The 19,828-nt window shown below is 35.1% G+C and overlaps 1 protein-coding gene across 1 annotated transcript in view; it reads left to right on the forward strand.

Annotated features, from left to right (window-relative positions):
- The first annotated feature begins 1,648 nt into the window (after positions 1–1,648).
- Positions 1,649–19,828, forward strand: part of LOC149840813 (multidrug resistance protein) — a 37,594-nt gene continuing 19,414 nt past the window's right edge. Inside the window, exons 1-2 of the mRNA XM_090003360.1 lie at positions 1,649–2,017; positions 2,381–2,518. Coding sequence (XP_089859486.1) covers positions 1,736–2,017; positions 2,381–2,518 — 420 coding nt within the window. The 5' untranslated portion in view covers positions 1,649–1,735. The remainder of the gene's footprint in view (positions 2,018–2,380; positions 2,519–19,828) is intronic.

A 19,828-nucleotide genomic window follows, 5' to 3' on the forward strand; every position in this document is an offset into this window, starting at 1 on the left:
TGAGTTAGCCAATTAGTGTCATTTTTTTTTAGTTCTTGTTAATTGCTTTCTTTATTAACTTGTTAATATTAGATTAATTTCTTATTTTAGCTGATTATATTCTTGATTCTTAGTTTTCTTTTATTCCTTGAATTTTTGCTTTCTTAAATTAGTTAGATCATTAGTTAAAGGTTAGTTCTTGAATTCTTATTAGTTAGGTAGTTTTGCTATTTTGTCTTGTAGTGATGGTTTGTTAGTAGTTAGTTTATATTTAGTTTAGTTTAGTTAATTCAAATCTTGTTTTGCTGATTTTTTTAATCATTAGCTGTTAATTTCTTGTTTAGCTTTCGTCGTACTGTTTTGTTTTATTTTTGTGTTTTGTAGGAAAGCGTTCGAACGTGCGATATAACCCTTTTCGTGCCTTCAAAGTACCCTTTGAGGTTCCCTCAAGCCCTCAGGGAGCCCTCAACTCTTAATCAAACTATACAAAATTGTTCAACCTAAAAGAAACATAAAGGGACACAAGGACTCAAGCACCAAAGACTTTTGATTTTCTTTTTAGATCAAGTTTTTATTTTTAATTGAATTCAATTCATTCGGGTTGTAATAAGGCCATTTAATTATTTGTTTAAGCCCTTTGCACAGGGCAATATTCTCTTGTTTATTTTAATTAATTAATTCTTTTATTTTTGACAATAAAGAATAATTTAGACTGTGTGTTAAATACGAAGTATTTTTCGTTCCATAAGATTGACCCGGACTTCACCACTCGTGTGAGCCAATTTTTATATTTTTGGTGTTTGACTTTTACTTGATTTTGATTAAAAATATTATTTTAAAAAAGGTTTTCCAAAACTCAAACCACGTACCTGAGGGGTCGTGCATCTCCAACAAGGCTGAAGAGAGAATGTGGGAGGTCATCGATGCAAGAAAAGGCTCTGACGAAGAAGGTCAGGGGTCGAAGGTGTCGAGGGGGAGAGCACAAGGGGTGAGGGGTTTTCCTCTTTTCACAAAGCGGAACCCCCCCCCGGGTTTAAATAAAAACACGAGAGAGAGAGAGAGAGAGAGAGAGAGAGAGAGAGAGAGAGAGAGAGAGAGAGAGACCTGGATTCATTTGAATCCAACCTAGATCCTAACACAATTTTTTTTTTAAACAACACGGGTGTTACACGCTTGGTTCGTATCAACAGAACCAAGCTCCAACTTGAACTAACGACAATCAGCAAGAAGATTGTGGCCTGTCGTTTGGGGATCGCTTTGGTTCGGTTGTGTCACCAAGCTTTTGCACCATAAACTCCTGGACATGCTTTCTCCAACCCTCCACGAGACCCCCACCTCCTCCATCCACATTCAGTCCTACTGAGCCATTGACCACATTTTAGATGCTGAGGGATGATGGGGTCTTGCACTGTGTATCACTGATCGCTGGTAATATTCAATTCTCACCGCACATCTCAATTCCTGAGACTGGCTTCCGCCCACGTACATCTTCATCAAGGGATGTCCGGTGGCCGTTGAATATATATAACCGAGAACTCGGTTGAATGAAATATGATCCGACGTGTTCTCTTACATTAGGAGAAGAGCTTTATTTTTACGTACAAACGGTAGTTACTCCAGCGTTTACACGATTTGAGAGCAACGGGATAAAGGGTGAAAGAGAGAAATATTGAAAAAAACAAAAGGCCGAGTTCCATTCGTCACTTAATCTATCCACACGTTTCTGTAGCGTAGTACTGGGTGAACGCAGCAGCAAATGGAAGCAGCGAGCGCCATGAACGTGCTGGTTCGAGCTCCCCTTGCGGGACTCGGCGGACGCGATCACAAGGCCTCGACGTTTGGTGCCCCTCTCAGAGGGCCAAGCTCACGGCCTCCTCCTCAGGGGCAGGGAAGCCAGCGCCACCATCTTGTCGTGGTGACGGCCAAAGGCAAGAAGGGCCTCATCCCTCGACAGTACCAGCGCACTCCTCCTCCTCCTCTCCCCAAAATCGAAGACGATGGCAACCCCAAGTTCGTCATCTTCATCCGAACCGCAAATGTCTGTTCCTCCTCCTCTTAGTCTCCTTCTTCCTTTACTCTTTTTCTTCGATCACCAAGCTGGCCAAACAGTTTATTTTTTCCAATTTTTTGTGATTCCTTTTTGAAATTTTGAGGGTTATCTTTAGTACCCACTTCTTTTTTGCTTACCTTCGTCGTGTCGCTTTCTTTGGTTAACCAAATGGTAGGCTTTTCGGTTAATGTGATTGCGTTTAACAATTTCAGGTCTATCTGTGGGTACCCAAATGGTTTTTAGTTAATATAATTAAAATTTTGATGATTTGACGTATGTAGTTTTGTAGGAAATGATAGCCTTTTGAAGTGTTGCTGAGATTGAGTTTTGTCCAATTCTGTGCAATTCCAGGTTTATCTTTGGTACCCGCTGAGTATTGTCACAGGTGGTACCACAGCTAAGATAATGGTAGCTGCCAAAGACAATTTCCTTGGGAAGTACATCTATAAGGATACCTTGGCAAGAAATCTGGCTGCTGTAATTTACAGAGTAATGCAGTTCCCCTATTGTTTTCTCTTTATTGGGATATATATATTTTTTCCTTTCCTTTTTTTATTTTGTAGATTTAGAAGTTCCCCTGTATCTTGAATATGAGCGTGTAGGCTCTTTCTTCAGTTACCTCTTTAAATCTTCGGCACTTTGATGCATTCGATTTTTGAGACTGAACAAAAATTCAACTTTTTAAGATCAAAGAGAACTTCAAATTTGGTCTTATGCATACTGCAAACGGTATAAAGGAACTGAACAAGAAAAATGGTAGAGACTAAAAACTCAAAGGAAACAAATGGTATTGTATCTTCCATTCAATCAGTGGTTTCCATATATCTTTGGTATGAAGCCTCTACGGAGAGCTATGTCACATGTATACTCCATTTTGACTTCCATTCCATATCACCTTATATACTAGTTATCTTGAAAACTTCATAAAAATGGTTGCATTCCCATATCCGTAGCTGTACCCTTGTGACAGCCGGAAAGCAATCTTATACTATGGATATATTTGGTTTTGAGTCTTTTTTGCATGTTAATGCAAAATAGATCCTCAGCATTAGTTGAGCCTCTTCAGAAACATGTTTATTTTAAATGTCTTCTCAATGAAAATGCGTCATTGTATGTTGTTTTGCTTAGTCATTTTTGTGTTGATATAGTAGTGTTTCATCAAAATGAAATGTCAATGTTTATGCTCTTTGGACATGACATCTTACCTATTTTGCTTCAGAATTGGATGTTATCCTTTAGATGATTGAGGAAAGTTGTAATCTTATCCAGATTGAAGGATAATAATAACATTTCTTTGGTGCTTGGTGTAATGAAGTAAGCGGAATTAGAAGAACAAAATGCAAAGGCGCATACAAGTTCAAGAGTGGACAATGCAAAGGCACAATACAAACACAAGAGTGCAAAAGCATAAGTCCACTAAGGGACAATACAAAGTGCCAACAAAGGGAAACACAAACAAACAAGTAAAATAATAAGAGGTTTATTGATAATATGCTTGAAAAAGCATTGAGAGAATAAGGGGGAGAGAACCCCTATTTATACACAAAAAAGGAGAGGGAGTTGTTAAATTGTATCTAATATATATTTATATATATATATATATATAGAGAGAGATACATATACATATATATTCCATATATATATATATATTCTTTATAATACCCTCTAGGGGTAAATTTGTCTTTTCACATATAACTCGCATATTCACTTGAATATGTATTTTCTTTTTCTTTTTTCTTTTTTTATTGTTGAATGAGGGGTCCACATAATAGACGTTGGACCCCTCCAATGGTCATAAATATGACCGTTGGAGGGGCTTCAACGTCTTTATGGGAGCCCCTCCTTGGGTCCCATTGTAGTCTATAAATAAGGGGAGTTTCCCCATTGTATTTTAATGCTTTGGAGTGTTTTCTCCCTCAATAAAAGATAACTTTTTTATGCCTTTGTGCATTTGTTCTCCTTTGTAAGTGTTTCTTTGTGCCTTTGTGCACCTATTCTCTTTGTATTTCTTGTGAGCTAATCAAGTAATCTTTGGACTTTATATTATTGAAGATACTTTCACATGGTATCAAAGCTTGGTTTATGAGAAGTGAAAGTGTATGTTGTTGCCATCGTGATCGGTGCCTCAAAAATTGTGCCTTCTTCTCTCTCTTCTATTTTGGTATGAAAGGCTCTTGCAAGATTCTTCCCGGTTGATGTGCTTCAAGAAATAGCAAAAAGAAGACCCGTTGTGGTAAGTGTTCTAATTGTAAAGACTTTTGTTTCCCATAAAAGCTCCTCAATAGCGGAAAAGGACTCTCATTTTTCCCTCGGATTCAAACTCAACGGGTCAAACTATCATGTTTGGGCCGGTAATATGGAAGCTCACGTTAAGAGAAAAGGGCTTTTGGGGCTACATCAAAGGTACGATTTCGAAACCCGAGCGAAAAATTACTATAGTTGAAAAAGGAAAAATAGAAGTCCTTGATGGAGAGGAAAGAGTAAAAGCTTTTGAAAAATATAACAAAAAACATGAAGAATGAGAGATGAAAAACTATAAAATCCTTTCATGGATTTTTTCTTCGGTTGAGACTAGAATCAATGCCAACATTTTGAAGTTTAAAAGAGCGTCTCAAGTTTGAGAATATCTTGAGAGGATGTATACCTCGATAGATTTATCTCATAAATATTACTTACAACCCTTCAACAAGGCGAAGTGACCATTAGAGAATATTTCGCCGAATTATCATTTATTTGGGATGAGCTTGCTATTCTTGAACCAAAATGGAGTGGAGAAACCATTGAGCTACGAGACAAACAATTAGAAGAAGATCAATTTTTTAATTTCTTGAATGGGCTTAGACCCGAATTCGAGCAAATAAGATCTTCTCTTTTATCTTCTTTTACTTTTCTATCTCTTGAACATGTTCTTAGTAAGCTAAGTGGAGAAGAAACTCGCATTGGAATGGGTAAAACCAATCAAAGTGTTTTAGTTATGCCTTCAACCAAAGATGAGAATGAAGGAGCTTATGCCATCTCTAGGCCGGAAAACAATTTAAAAACATATAAGCCTCCTCATTTCAACAAGTTTCAAATTCAAAATCAAGGAGTAAGGGAAGAAGGAGGCCAAAATGGAAGATGAAATCAAGGAAGGGATTATGAAAAAATTAATTTTCATTTTTGTAAAGAACTGGGACATATTAAGCCAGTTTGTCCAAAGTGGAAGAAGAAGGTGGATATGTCTACCATGTTTCAACCACACAAGGATGAAAATCCATCTACTTCCAACAATTGTGCATTATCATTAAGTCAAGTTATGGAGGCTCTTCAATCTCTCTTCAAATGATCCATTTCCGGTGCCGCCATATCATCTTCTTCTCCTCTCGGTAAGATTCCTTGGCTTTTAGATTCGGGTGCCTCCTTTTATGAATCATAATATTTTTGCACTTTCCGAATATACAAAAAATGTTTTACCATCTTTTGTTTAAACTGTTAATGGCGCTTCTCATGAAATCAAAGGAGTTGGAAACTTTAAAAAACAAGATTTTTTTATTTCCAAAGTTAGATTTATACCAAAATTAAATTTAAATTTGCTTTCGGTGTCTCAACTCTCGGACCATGGATGTGATGTTAAATTCTCATCAAATAAATGTTGGGTATAGGATCGTAGGTCCGAGAAGTTGATTGGGGAAGACTCTAGAAAATGAGATCTCTACTATATGAAGTTTCTACAAATTCCAAAACATTCATTTTGCAATATTGCCCAACTTAAAGATATAAATGTTTGGCATAAAAGACTTGAGCATCCTAATGTCATCAAGCTTTCTTATTTATATTTTATTAATGATATTTGTAAAAGTGACTTCACTTGTAATGATTGTATTCTTGGAAAAATGAGAAGCTTGCCTTTTGAACAAAGATCTATGTTCATAATCAAACCATTTGAACTTGTGCATTCGGATGTATGGGGACCGACACTCGTTATATCTAAAGTAGAGTTTGTATATTATGTTATTTTTATTGATGATTATTCTAGATATTGTTGGATATATTTCCTTACACATAAACATGAGGTTTGTGAATCATTTAAGGCATTTCACGTGATGATTAAAAATCAATTTAATGGTAACTTAAAGATTCTTAGGACCAACTCCGGGGGTGAATATCTTTCAAATAAATTTAAAAATTATTTTGAAAACTATGAAATTGTTCATCTAAAATCTTGTCCCAGAACACCTCAACAAAATGGTTTAGCCGAAAGAAAACAAAGGCATATTATTAAAACCACTAGAACTTTGCTTATTTCTCAAAACATTCCTAAAAGATTTTGGGTCGAGTCGACTCTTGCATCCGTTTATCTTATAAATCGTCTTCCGTCAAAAAATTTAAATAAAATCTCACCTTTTGAAATTCTATATCAAAGAGAACCCGAATACAATAGGTTGAGAGTCTTTAGATGCAAATGTTTTGTTCTTACGGATAAAAACAATAAACTCTTACCAAAAGCTATTCTTTGTGCATTTCTTGGATATTTTGAAACTCAAAAAGGTTTTAGATGTTATGATATTAAAAGTGATAAATTATATGTTTCTAGGAATGTAACCTTTTTGAAAAATGTTAGTGGTTTTGAAGAATATGAACCTCATAAAGAAAAATTGGATTATTCTTTTTTGTTTGGGTTGTTATCTAGAAATGATGATGTTTCTAGTGATGCTGAACTCATATATAATGATCTTAGTGATAATGAAAATATAAAAGAGAATAGCAACTCTTCTCATCAATCTATCGATCATCCTATCGAAGAAAAAACATCTAGTGAACTTATCACCTATACACATAGAGATAGAAGCACTTTTAGAAGTGCAATTGAGAAATATAGTGAATCTAGTGAGCCTACCTCTACAAATGATCTAAATCCTCGAAGAACCGAAAGAGCTAGAAAAATTCCTTCTAGGTTTATATCTCATGAATCCTTCTCACCTAAATATAGAGCATGCCTTAGCACCATCCATTCATATGTGAAACCTAAAAACTTTGAAGAAGCCAAGAAAATTGTCGAATGGAGGGAAGCTATGGATAATGAACTCAAAGCTCTTAGAAAAGCTAAAACTTCAGAATTTCAAGATCTTCTTAGCAGAAAGAAGACTATAGGATGTAGATAGGTTTTAAAGGTCAAGACTAAGAGTGATGGGTCTCTTGAAAGGTATAAAGTCTGTCTAGTTAACAAAGGGTATAGTCAAGAATATGAAATAGACTACGATGAAACTTTTGTCTCAGTTGCGCGTATGGTTACTGTTAGGTGTCTTATTACTATTGCTTTAATTAAAAAATAGAACATATATCAAATGGATGTCAAAAATGCCTTTTTGAATGGTGATTTGAACGAAAAAGTCTATATGGATGCTCCTCCAGGAATGAATGTTCCTAAAGGTAAAGTCCGCCTACGAAAAGCTCTTTATGGTTTGAAACAATCTCTCAAAACTTGGTATGATCAGTTTAATAATTTAATGATAGAAAATGGATTTACTTTATGTTTTACTGACGTGACCTTGTTTGTCATGAAATCCAATGCAGGAATTATGATTTTATTATTATATGTTCATGATATGTTAATTATACTAAAAGGATTAAGAGTATAAGGTCTGTACTAAAAGATAAATTTGAAATGTCAAACTTGGGATTTCTGACATATTTTTTAGACATTGAAGTTGCCTACTCTCATAGGGGTTACTTCTTATCTCAATCTAAACTTGCATTTGAGATTATTGACGGGGTAGGAATTACATATGATAAAGTTTGTGAAACTCCTGAAGTGGTAGGAACCAAGTTAAAAATCGATGATGGGGTTCTCCTAAAAGATCCCACTCCTTCCAGACAACTGGTTGGGTCTTTGATGTATCTTAGCATCACTAGACATGATATTTCATATGTTGTTCATATTGTAAGTCAATTCCAGCATGCGCCTACATTAGTTCATATGAGTACAATTCTCCGAATCATCAGATATATAAAGGGATCTTTGAATAAGGGAGTATTTATATCTTCATCTTTTAAGCTAAATTTAATTGCTTATAATGACTCTGATTAGGGAGGTGATCCAAATAATTGTCACTCCACCACTGGTTTTTGCGTGTTCTTAGGTGAATCATTAATTTTTAGAGATGCAAGAAGCAACAAAAGGTGTCCCCTATGTCATAGGGATTCGGCTAGCAGGGCGCCGCACCCGCGTCGACGCGATGCGATGTGGGTGCGGCACCGGGTGCAGTCAACCTGATCCTGGGTGCGGTCAACGCACCCAGGGTCATTTTGATCCAATTTTTCGGACTTAATTTTTTTTTTTTGCCAAGAAATTTGTTTTTTAATATATGTCACAGGGATTCTTCAACTAGGTGCGGCACCCGATGCGGTCAACCTGACCCTGGGTGTAGTCAACGCACCCAGGGACATTTATGTCCAACTTTTGGACTATATATATATATTTATATTTTTGCCGCACCCCCACACTCGGGTTTTTTAGAAGTGTTGCATCCCCGCACCCGCACCCGCATCCGCATCCATGTGACATAGGGTGTCCCTATCATCTACTGAAGCCGAATACCGAGCCATGACAACTACAACCATGAAGATTGTTTGGATTCGTCAACTATTGGAGGACATGAGGGTTCATGTTTAAGGGCCCACGAAGCTGTGTTGTGATAACAAGAGTGCAATTTATATTGCCAAAAATCACACCTTTTATGAGCGCACGAAACATGTCGGGATGGACCGCCACTATGTTAGAGAAGAATATCTGAAGAAAGTTATAGATCTTTCTTATATAACATCAAAATATCAACTAGCTGACTTTTTTTACTAAGGTGCTCTGTTCTCCTAGATTTAATTTTCTCCTTGGCAAACTTTCGGTCATTACACCATGAGTTTGAGGGGGAGTATTAAATTGTATCAAATATATATATATTCTTTGTAATACCCTCTAGGGGTAAATCTGTCTTTTCACATATAACTCGCATATTCACTTGAATATGCATTTTTTTTCTTTTTTTATTATTGAATGAGGGGTCCACATTATAGATGTTGGACCCCTCCAACGGTCATAAATCGTTGGAGGGGCTCCAACGTCTATATGGGAGCCCCTCCTTGGGTCCCATTGTAGTCTATAAATAAGGGGAGTTTCCCCATTGTATTTTAATGCTTTGGAGTGTTTTCTTCCTCAATAAAAGATAACTTTTTTATGCCTTTGTGCATTTGTGCTCCTTTGTGCACCTATTCTCTTTGTGTTTCTTATGAGCTAATCAAGTCATCTTTGGACTTGATATTCTTGAAGATACTTTCCCATGAGTAACCTTTGGGAGCTCCCAATTAGAGTCGTTGGGAGCTCTCAACGACCACATTTGTGGCCGTTGGGAGCTCCCAATGACTCTATGGTCTAAAAGACCATAGCACCCCTCAAGGAACTCCCTAATTACAAAAGTAAAAGTAAAAAGAAAATAAATAAAACAAGAAAAATACTATTTTTAATAAACAATATTTATTACATGTGAAAATACAGAAATGCCCCTATAGGTCATTTAACTATTACACTACCAATAAATATATATATATATATATATATATATATATATATATAAGTATATATATACATATACACATATATTTTAATACTCCCCTCAAACTTACTGTGAAGTAACCGAAAGTTTGTTAAGGAGAAAAATGAATTGAAGAGCAGAAAGTGCCTTGGTGAAAAAGTTAGCTAGTTTGTGCTCTAATATAACATACGACAACTCAATGGTCCCTCTCAGATATTCATCATGAAGATAATGACAATCTATCTCAATGTGTTTGGTTCGCTCATGGAAGGTGTGGTTGCTTGCAATGTAAATTATACTCTTATTATCACGACACATTTTCGAAGGTTTTGAGATTATTATCCCCATGTCTCTCAGAAGATTTCTTAGCCTTACAAGCTCCATAGTTGTCGTAGCCATCACATGATATTTTGCTTTTGTTTAGGATAGGGATGTTTTTTGCTGCTTTTTGCATATCCACAAAATTAAAGTCACCTAAAAATACATAAAAACCCATAGTTGAGACTCTATCATTGAGATTTTCTCCCCCAATCAACATCTGTCTAAGCATGTAAACCTAATGAAGAAGATGAAGATAAGAAAACTCCCTTTATTATAGTATTCTTGATATATCTGACAATTCTTAATACAATACTCATGTGCACAGTAGTCGAAACATGTTGAAACTGACTGATAGAGTGAACTGGATGAGTTATATCTGGGCGAGTGATAGACAAGTGAGAGACCCAACGAGTTGGCGGTAATGTGTAGGATCTTTAAGCAGAGTCCCATCTTCTAGCCTTAATTTAACATCAATCACTTCAGGGGTTAGGGGTTTTTATCTTGGGGTTTTTATCTTCTTGTCATCTGAAATACCAGACTTAATACAAATATCAGCAACAAGTTTCATTTGAGAAATAATATACCCTCTAGGAGAGTATGCAACTTCAATGCCTAAGAAATATCTTAAAAAGCCTAAGTCAAACATATCAAAATTTTCTTTTAAAATATTCATAATATCACCGAGTCTCTGCTTGTCATTTTCGGTGATTAGCATATCATCTACATAAAGTAGAAGAATAACAACCTTGGAACTTATACTTTTGACAAAAAGAGTAGTATCAGTATAGCAAGAATGAAAATCCAGCTGAGTCATTATGTTACTAAATTTATCATGTCAAGCTTTAGGAGCTTGTTTAAGATCATACAAAGCTTTTTTAAGTTTAAGGATTTTTTCTTTTTCTATACAAAACCCCGACAGAGGATCCATGTAAACTTCCTCGTTTAATTCACCATTTAGAAAAACATTTTTAACATCTAGTTGATATATGGGTCATTTTTGGATAGATGCAATGGCTATGAGTGTCTTAACACTAATCATTCTAGCTACTGGGACAAAAGTTTTTTTTTAGTCAATTCCATATTCTTGAGAGTACCCTTTGGCTACTAACCTAACTTTTGTTAAGATTGATGTAATATATGTATATATATACGTATATATACATATTAGTTATACACTGCCGATCCCAAGCCCGGATAAAGGAGGAGGGTTGCGGTAGGCCGGTGACAGTCAACATAAAAAAATTTAGTCACACCCTATAAATATGATATAAACCAATATGAGAATTTCGTTGGGGCGTTCCCTACTGAGCGACGCGCTGTACTCTATAGGCCCGGAGGCAGTGATAAATGGGCAAGGGTTGCTAGGTCGTTGCCCAGAAGCGACATGTCACACCGGCACCCGAGTGTGGTGTCAAATAGGCAAGAGTTCCCTCACTTTGTTGGACGGGTGGGGGTAAAGAAGATAGTTCAAGACCATAAAATTAGGTTAGCCACTTGGAACATAGGGTCTTTAACTGGTAAGTTGGTAGAGTTAGTAGATGTTATGTGTAGGAGAAAGATTGATATTTTATGTCTACAAGAGACCAAATGGGTAGGTAAGAAAGCAAAAGTGATAGAACCTTGGGGATATAAGATTTGGTATACAAGAATAAATAGGAATAGGAATGGAGTAGGGATTGTTATTAGTCATGAGTTTATAGATAATCTAGTTGAGGTCCGTATGAAGGGTGATAGGATTTTACTTATTAAATTAGTATTAGGTACGGTTATTATTAATATTATTAGTGTTTATGCACCTCAAGTAGGTTTAGATGATTCCATTAAGCGTCAATTTTGGGAAGATTTAGATGTAGTGCAAAGGATATCTTATGGAGAAAAGCTTTTCATCGGCGGTGACCTTAATGGACATGTAGGCATTAGTAGGGATGGATTTGAGAGTATCCATGGAGGCTATGATATAGAAGAAAGAAATGAAAGTGGAGAAAGGATTTTAGATTTTGGTTTGTCCTATGATATGATCTTAGCCAACACTTGGTTTAGGAAGAGGGAGTCTCACCTAGTAACATTTAAAAGTGGGGTTAATACGAGTCAGATAAATTTTTTCCTACTTAGAAAGAGAGATAGGGGTTGTTGCATCGATTGTAAGGTTATACCGAGAGAAAGTGTAGCTACACAACATAGAGTCTTAATTTTAGATCTTAGATTTAGAAAATGCCGCAAAAGGGATAGACATAGAATAGATCCTAGAATTAAGTGGGGGGCACTGAAAAGAGCTAAACAATGAATGTTTGTAGAGCAGGTAGTTAAGGAAGCTGATTGATGTCTCAAGGAGGATTCAAAATCAATGTGGAATAAGATAGCGGGTTGTATGAGAAAGGTGACTAAGGAGGTATTGGGTGAGTCTAAAGGCGGTGCACCGCTAGGTAAGGATACATCATGGTGGAACGAGGATGTCAAATTAGCTATTAAGGTTAAAAGAGAGTGTTATAGAAATCTAAGTAAGAGTCGTGATAATGAGAATTTGGAGAAGTATATGATAGCAAAGAAGGAAGCTAAAAAAGTAGTTCGAAACGCGAGGGATAAGGTATATAAGGAGGTTTATGACAAGTTGGATACCAAAGAGGGCGAAAAGGATATTTATAGGCTTGCAAAGATGAGAGATAGGAAATCGAAGGAAGATGTATCAAAGATGAAACGCAAAGGGTTTTAGTCAAAGATGAGGAGATTAAGGAGAGATGAAAAGATTATTTTGATAAGCTATTTAATGGAAGTCATGCTCAGGATCTTGGAGACTTCTTCATTCCTTTTTATGAGATGAATCGTGACTTCATGCGCAAGATTCAAAAGAAAGAAATTGCAGAGGCTTTGAAGAAAATGAAATCAAGAAAGGCAGTTGGCCCAGATGGTATACCTATCGAGGCTTGAAAATGCTTGGGTGAGAAAGGTTTAAAATGGTTGACAAATCTTTTTAACAAGATTTGGCGGACAAATAAGATGCCTAACTAGTGGAGGAAGAGTACTTTAGTGCCTTTATATAAGAATAAGGGTGATATACAAGATTGCACAAACTATCGTGGTATAAAACTCATGAGTCATACTATGGAACTTTGGGAGAGGGTGATTGAGTATAGGTTGATGAAGGTTGTCATGATATCAGAGAATCAATTTGGTTTTATGCCTGAAAGATCAACTATGTAAGCTATACATCTTCTTAGACAACTTATTGAGAGATTTAGAGAGAGGAACAAAATTTGCATATGGTTTTTATTGAAACCAATGTCCGCACTTGTGGAGGGGTGACAACCAATTTTCCTATAACAGTTGGGTTACATCAAAGATCTGCATTAAGCCCTTTCCTATTTGCTATAGTGATGGATGAGCTTACGAGATCAATTCAAGAAAATGTGCCGTGGTGTATGTTTTTTGCTGATGATATTGTTTTGATTGATGAGTCTAGAGCTGGGGTTAATGCTAAGTTAGAATTACGGAGGCAAACATTGGAAGCAAGAGGTTTTAAGTAGAGTAAGAGTAAGACCTATGTCACATGGGTGCGGGTGCGGGGATTCGGCACTTCGAAAAAAACCGGGTGCGGGGGTGCTCCAGGGGAAAAAATGTATATATATATATATATATATATATATATATATATATATATATATATATATATATATATATATATATATATATAGACACCCATTTTGCGTCCCCAGGACGCACTGAAAGGGCTTCCGCGCATCCGTCGTTTGTGTGGACGCCTCCAAGGATTTTTCAAGACTAGGGAAAAAAACATCTCTACGCCAGGTTGGCTAGGCTCAGTAGTGTTCAATCCTAGGTCTGGTACCAGTCAAGCTTGAGCCCCAAATCCGTCAAGTCAATATATGCACTCTGTCTTCGAGCCACACCCAACTGAAAAGGATAAAAAAAACATGTGCCCTCTACGTCATTGCACCGTACCCAACTTAAACGTTGTTGGACAATTTGCTAGGCCCATGTCCATTAAGCTAGTTCAATCCCAAGTCTGCATATCACAACCATCATTGGTGGTTAGGGGTGTCAATCCGTCAGACTTGGTTTGGACACAAATATTTGTGCACGAAGTACTTGATCATCCTCTATCTTAGGGATAGGGCCTGTCAGTTGTGGGGCCCAAGGCAATCAATGCTTAATGCACAAATTTTGTGCCATGTGATTGCAGTCGATCCGGATCCAACCTACATGGGATTGGGATATGCAAACCTTTGAGACAGATGGCAATGAATACTTTCACTCAGAGTTGCAGGAGAATCTCCAATAATTCTTCGTGCCATTATTATTAGCTCTTCACAAAAAGATGTTGAGGGAAACAACTTCAGGTCGTTCCAAGAGATTTTACGCGTTGGTTGGGCTGCTAAAAGATAGCCATCATCAATTACACTTGAAAATAAATCTGGGTTGTCAGTCTTTTTATATCTAACACCAACAAGAGAATGCCACGGTGCCTCTACGAATAAGTAAAGAATCAAATCAATGATGACTGTTTGGTGTGGTCTTTGTCCATGAAAGTCCGAGTCCAATTCGATCTTAACCGTTGGTTTTGAAGATGGATGGCCGAGATGGTGGTCTCATCTAGGACGCATGAGTAGTGAGGCTTTTGTAGTCCAACTTTGTTGAGTAAGACAAGGGTGGTAGATTTTAGTTTGAACGCCTGGCCGGTATGAATTTTTGCCCAAAGAAGTAGAGTCTTGTAAATCGTGATGTTTCCGATTCCAACAGTATTTTCTCGCCCTAGAAAAATAGAAAAAGAGAAAAAGACCAACAATATTTTTTGATTCCAACAGTATTTTCCAACAATATTTCATAGTGCAATTTTTTTTTAAATAAAAAAAAAATGGACCGAAATGACCCTGGGTGCGGTCAATGCACCCAGGGTCGGATTGACCGCACCCGGTGCCGCACCCGCACCCGTGTCGACGCGGGTGTGGCACCCTGCTGGCCGAATCCCTGTTACATAGAGTAAGACAAAATATATGGAATGCCGGTTTAGTAAGCAACGAAGTAGTGATGGGAGTGTAGTGAAACTTGGTGAACAAGAAATACCGGTGGATGACTGTTTCAAATATTTGGGATCTATCATTCAAAAGGATGGAGAAATTGATGGAGATGCAAATCATAGGATAAAGGTTGGGTGGATGAAATGGAAAAGTGCAACTGGAGTGTTGTGCGATCGTAGAATGCCATTGCGGTTGAAGGGAAAGTTTTATAGGATGACTATTATGCCCACTTTACTATATGGTACAAAATGTTGGGCTGCCAAGAGACATCATATTCAAAAAATGAGTGTAGCTGAGATGTGTATGCTTAGATGGATGTGTGGAAATACAATAAAAGATAAGATTCAAAATGAGGAGATACGTAAGAAGGTAGGCGTTGCATCCATTGAAAATAAGATGTGAGAGAATTGTTTACGGTAGTTTGGACATATTCGGCGAAGGCCTAATGATGCTCCAGTTAGAAGGATGGAGAAATGGAAAAATATATTAGTTAAAAACTTAAAAGAGGTCGGGGGTAGGCCTAAGAAGACTTGAATGAAAATGATAGGAAAGGATATGAATGCTTTGAACCTCACCGACGACATGACTTTGGATAGAAATGATTGGAGGAGAAGGATTCATGTGGAAGACCCAGAATGATTTTCTTATTTGGTTCATATCGCCGACCCCAATTATTTTGGGATGAAGGCGTAATTGTTGTTGTTGTTGTTGGATATATACGTATATATTGTTTAATATATATATATATATTGTAATATATATATATATATATATATATATATATATATATATATATATATATATATATATTACACTAGTTTGACTTGCTTGGGAGCTCTCTCTCCCATTTGAGGCCTTTCGCCTTCTTTTCTCCTCCTCTTTTCTTCTCTATAAATATGGGAGGGTGTGTGCCTTTGTAAAGTGAGAGAGTGATGGGTAGTATTAAGGTTTTGTATTGTTTTTCCGTTGAGTGGATTGTAGTGAGACTTGAATGTAATTTTATTTTTTGTATTTCTTTTAATGTCCATTATGAATAAAATTATCTTTTTACATTTTGATGTATTTTAATTCTTAAGTTTTGTATAATGTTTTGAGTCTTGGAGATCATCTTGGAGTGCATTAGAATTCGCACCATTTCGTAACATGGTATCAGAGTGAGGCATCGGTCTTGGAAATGATTCGTATTGGTAACTGAAATGGTTTCAAAGGTTTTGCATTCCGGTATGTATCTTTGGCTTATTGTCTTTTATATGTATGGTAAGTTTTAAAAAGAATTTATGTTAAAAAGAAATATTTTTTGTGAAGTATGTAAAAAATTGTGATGTTTTGATATGTCTTAGACTATGGATACATGTAGTGTAAAACTATATTTTGCATATACTTCTACACACTCATTTCATTTAATAAAAAATATTTATTTTTGTATTGTTCCTTATTGTGTATCCTCTTGTGGGATTTGTGATTGTGTTTGTTTAAAATACCTCTTTTTTGTTCCTTTTGTGGGTATTGTGAGTGTGTTCCTTAGAGAACACCTTTGTAGTTAAGTTGAACTTCATATAATATTATGTGTTTTAGAAAAATAACAAAATTTATATTTCTTAATATATGTATGGACTATCTTTGAAATTTTTATGATGTGATCAAGCATAATCCTTTATTGTGATCTATTTTTAATGTGGGTTTTTTAATGTGTTATTTCATATATATTTGAGCAATATTGCTCTATTAAGTAAAGATTATTTTCAAATGACACGTGTTGGATTAAGATTTTCTTTTTTATATGCCTTAATTATTGAAAGGCATAAACTTGACTTGTTATCGTATAAAATGTGTTTATCTTTTGAGATTTCTCTCTTGCATATTGATATTCTTGGGAATCTCCAATTTGATTGTCTTCAACTGCTTCATAATAGACTTATGATTTAGCTCTAACTTTTTAAGTCATATCTGTTCTGGTCTCTTTAATGAGTTTTATTTATATTTTGTATAAGATTTGCTTGATGCACTTGGTTCTCATTGGCATACTTATGATTTTTTGTGAGATTCTCAAACTTCATAATTCTACCACCTCTATGAAGAGTACCTATATTGGGCATGACTCGTTATTTGCTTATTCAAGATTATGAAAATTGTCATAAGACATTTTGTATTGCATATAATTGCATCAATTGACACTTGTTGTGCCTATGATTGCATTATATTCATTCAAAATTTATATCTACTGTTATTAGGATTTGATTTGATACTTTATTTTTAAAATCGGTTCTTATATATGAACTCACTTATTTGAAAATTGATTTTCATGAGTATTTATTGCCTCCTTATGACATTTGTGTTGTCGATCACGGACTTTTATATGATACATCATTTTTCTCGACCTTGTGATTGTTGAATCAGAGATGTTTGTTGGGGTGAGTTGTGTGCACCTCGTTTTATGTTATTTTAGATTGTCAACTTGTAGTTTGACTCTAATTGACAGTTATGTGATTTATGATTGTGGGTGTGTTGAATTACTCATTTGTTTTTTGCCATTGTCTTTATTATGGATGCTAATAATTATGTGTATCTGTGATGACTCTATTTTTTGAAATCATGGTGTTTCGAAATATGTTTTAAATTAGTATTCTTGATAGCATTAGTGTGTTTCCATTATAAGCCTTCTTACCTCGGGTGTCTTCTCCTTTGTATGCTTCTTATCTAAGTGTCATTATATGTAGACAAGAAATGTTTATTCATACCTTCGTGTGTGATTTTAGCTCATTGTTGGCATTATACTCTTGTTCTAGTCGCTGATACACTTGTTTTTTGAATGTTATTATATGTAGACAAAACATATTTATTCACACCTTCGTGTGTAATTTTAGCCCATTGTTGGCATTATACTCTTGTTCTAGTCGTTGATACACTTGTTTTTTGAGTGTCATTATATGTAGACAAGAGATGTTTATTCACATCTTCGTGTGTGATTTTAGCCCATTGTTGGCATTATACTCTTGATCTAGTCGTTGATACATTTGTTTTTTTAGTGTCATTATATGTAGACAAGAGATGCTTATTCATACCTTCGTGTGTGATTTTTGCCCTTCGTTGGCATTATGCTTTTATTCTAGTCGCTGATACACTTGTTTTTAAGCGTCATTATATGTAGACAAGAGATGTTTATATACACCTTCGTGTGTGTCTTTGGCCCTTTAGTGGCATGTTGATTATGCTCTTGTTCTAGTCGTTGATACACTTGATATTTGAGGTTTGAAAGCCTAGAAAATGATTGCTTATGGTGGTTAAACTAGAGTTTTAATTTGCAAAATTCATTCATTATAATATATGAGATTTTTAAAATTTATTCGTAATTTGTCTAAACTCATTTTTTTTATGAGAAATGGTTGTTGAAATATTCTCATGCATTTTGCATTATGTTTTAGTTGCACGAGTTATTCCATGATTAATTGTCTTGCATAATTTGTAAGAGTATATACTTTTTTCAAGCATATATTCATTAAAGAACATATTTTTTACTTGTTTATGTTGCTCTTCGTTGGCTCTTTGTGTTATCCCATAATGGACTTGTGCTTTTGAACTTTTGTGCTTATATTACTTCTTTGTGCCTTTGTATTATCCACTTTTGGACTTTTATGTGCTTTTGCACTTTGTTTTGATGTAAATTTTACATATTTTATTATATGCTTTTCTAAGCATTTCAATAATTAAATCTCGTATGTGTATGCCCATAGTGGCTATTGTGTGCATTTAATTGCTCTTGAGTACGTGAGTACTTCTATTTTACTTATGTGAATCATCATTAGGATTCTCTTATTTTTTGCTTATTTTCAAGTATGTGTTCTTGAAAGTTTGTTTATTTATTAATTGGTCCATATGTGACTTCTTTATTGGTTCTAAATTATTGCATGGTTCAATCATATATGCATTAATTGTTAGTTTAAATATTGCTTCTAATTGATCCATGCCTATTTATATCTTCTGCTGTATAAAGATGGTTTGTTATTGAGTTATTCTTTCATAGTATTAATAATAATGAAAAATTTATGATTCATTAATATGTCTTTTGGGATATATATATATATATATATATATATATATATATGCATGCATGATTTTCATTATTTTCATTTTTTGTAATATTATTCTATTATGGTTGAGTTTGATAATGACTATCATGTTTATAGTTAATGATTGTTCAAAATTCTTACTTTAAATAATTTTGAAAAATGTTAAAATTGACTTATTTTGTACGTATCTTATGCTTGTGTGCTTAGCCATCCTCTCTTCATAATATATATATATAAGTATAGTTATTTCTTATTAGATTGCTCTTATTTGTTTTTTCTGTCTTTACAGGTTCTTCAAATATTGGCGGGACAAATGATTCTAAAAACATTTCGAGAGTATCAATGATTGATAATATTGAAGATCCTTTATGTAATAGAGCATTTGATTGAGCACTCCTTGAAGAAGCGCCAAATGAACAAACTTGATGAAGTCTATGAAGACATCTTGTGTAATGGGTTTCTTTTTGTAATTTCGATAGGACAGTGAGACACTGTAAGTTTGAGGGGGGGTGTTAAGATTAATGTAATATATGTATATATATACATGTATATTGTTTAATATATATACATATATATTGTTTAATATATATATATATTGTAATAATATATATATATATATATATATAATTAATGCTATATATTATATATATATTTTAATATATATAATATATATATGGGAGAAGTTAAACTAGCTTTGACTTACTCCCAACGTTTGACTAGCTCCCAACGGCTAGAATTCTAGCCATTAGGAGCTCTCTCTCCCATTTGAGGCCTTTTCCCTTTTTTTCCTTTCTTTTTTCTTCTCTATAAATATGG

Source organism: Nuphar pumila, chromosome 4, assembly GCF_984573655.1.
Source record: "Nuphar pumila chromosome 4, dmNupPumi1.hap1.1, whole genome shotgun sequence".
NCBI lineage: Eukaryota > Viridiplantae > Streptophyta > Magnoliopsida > Nymphaeales > Nymphaeaceae > Nuphar > Nuphar pumila.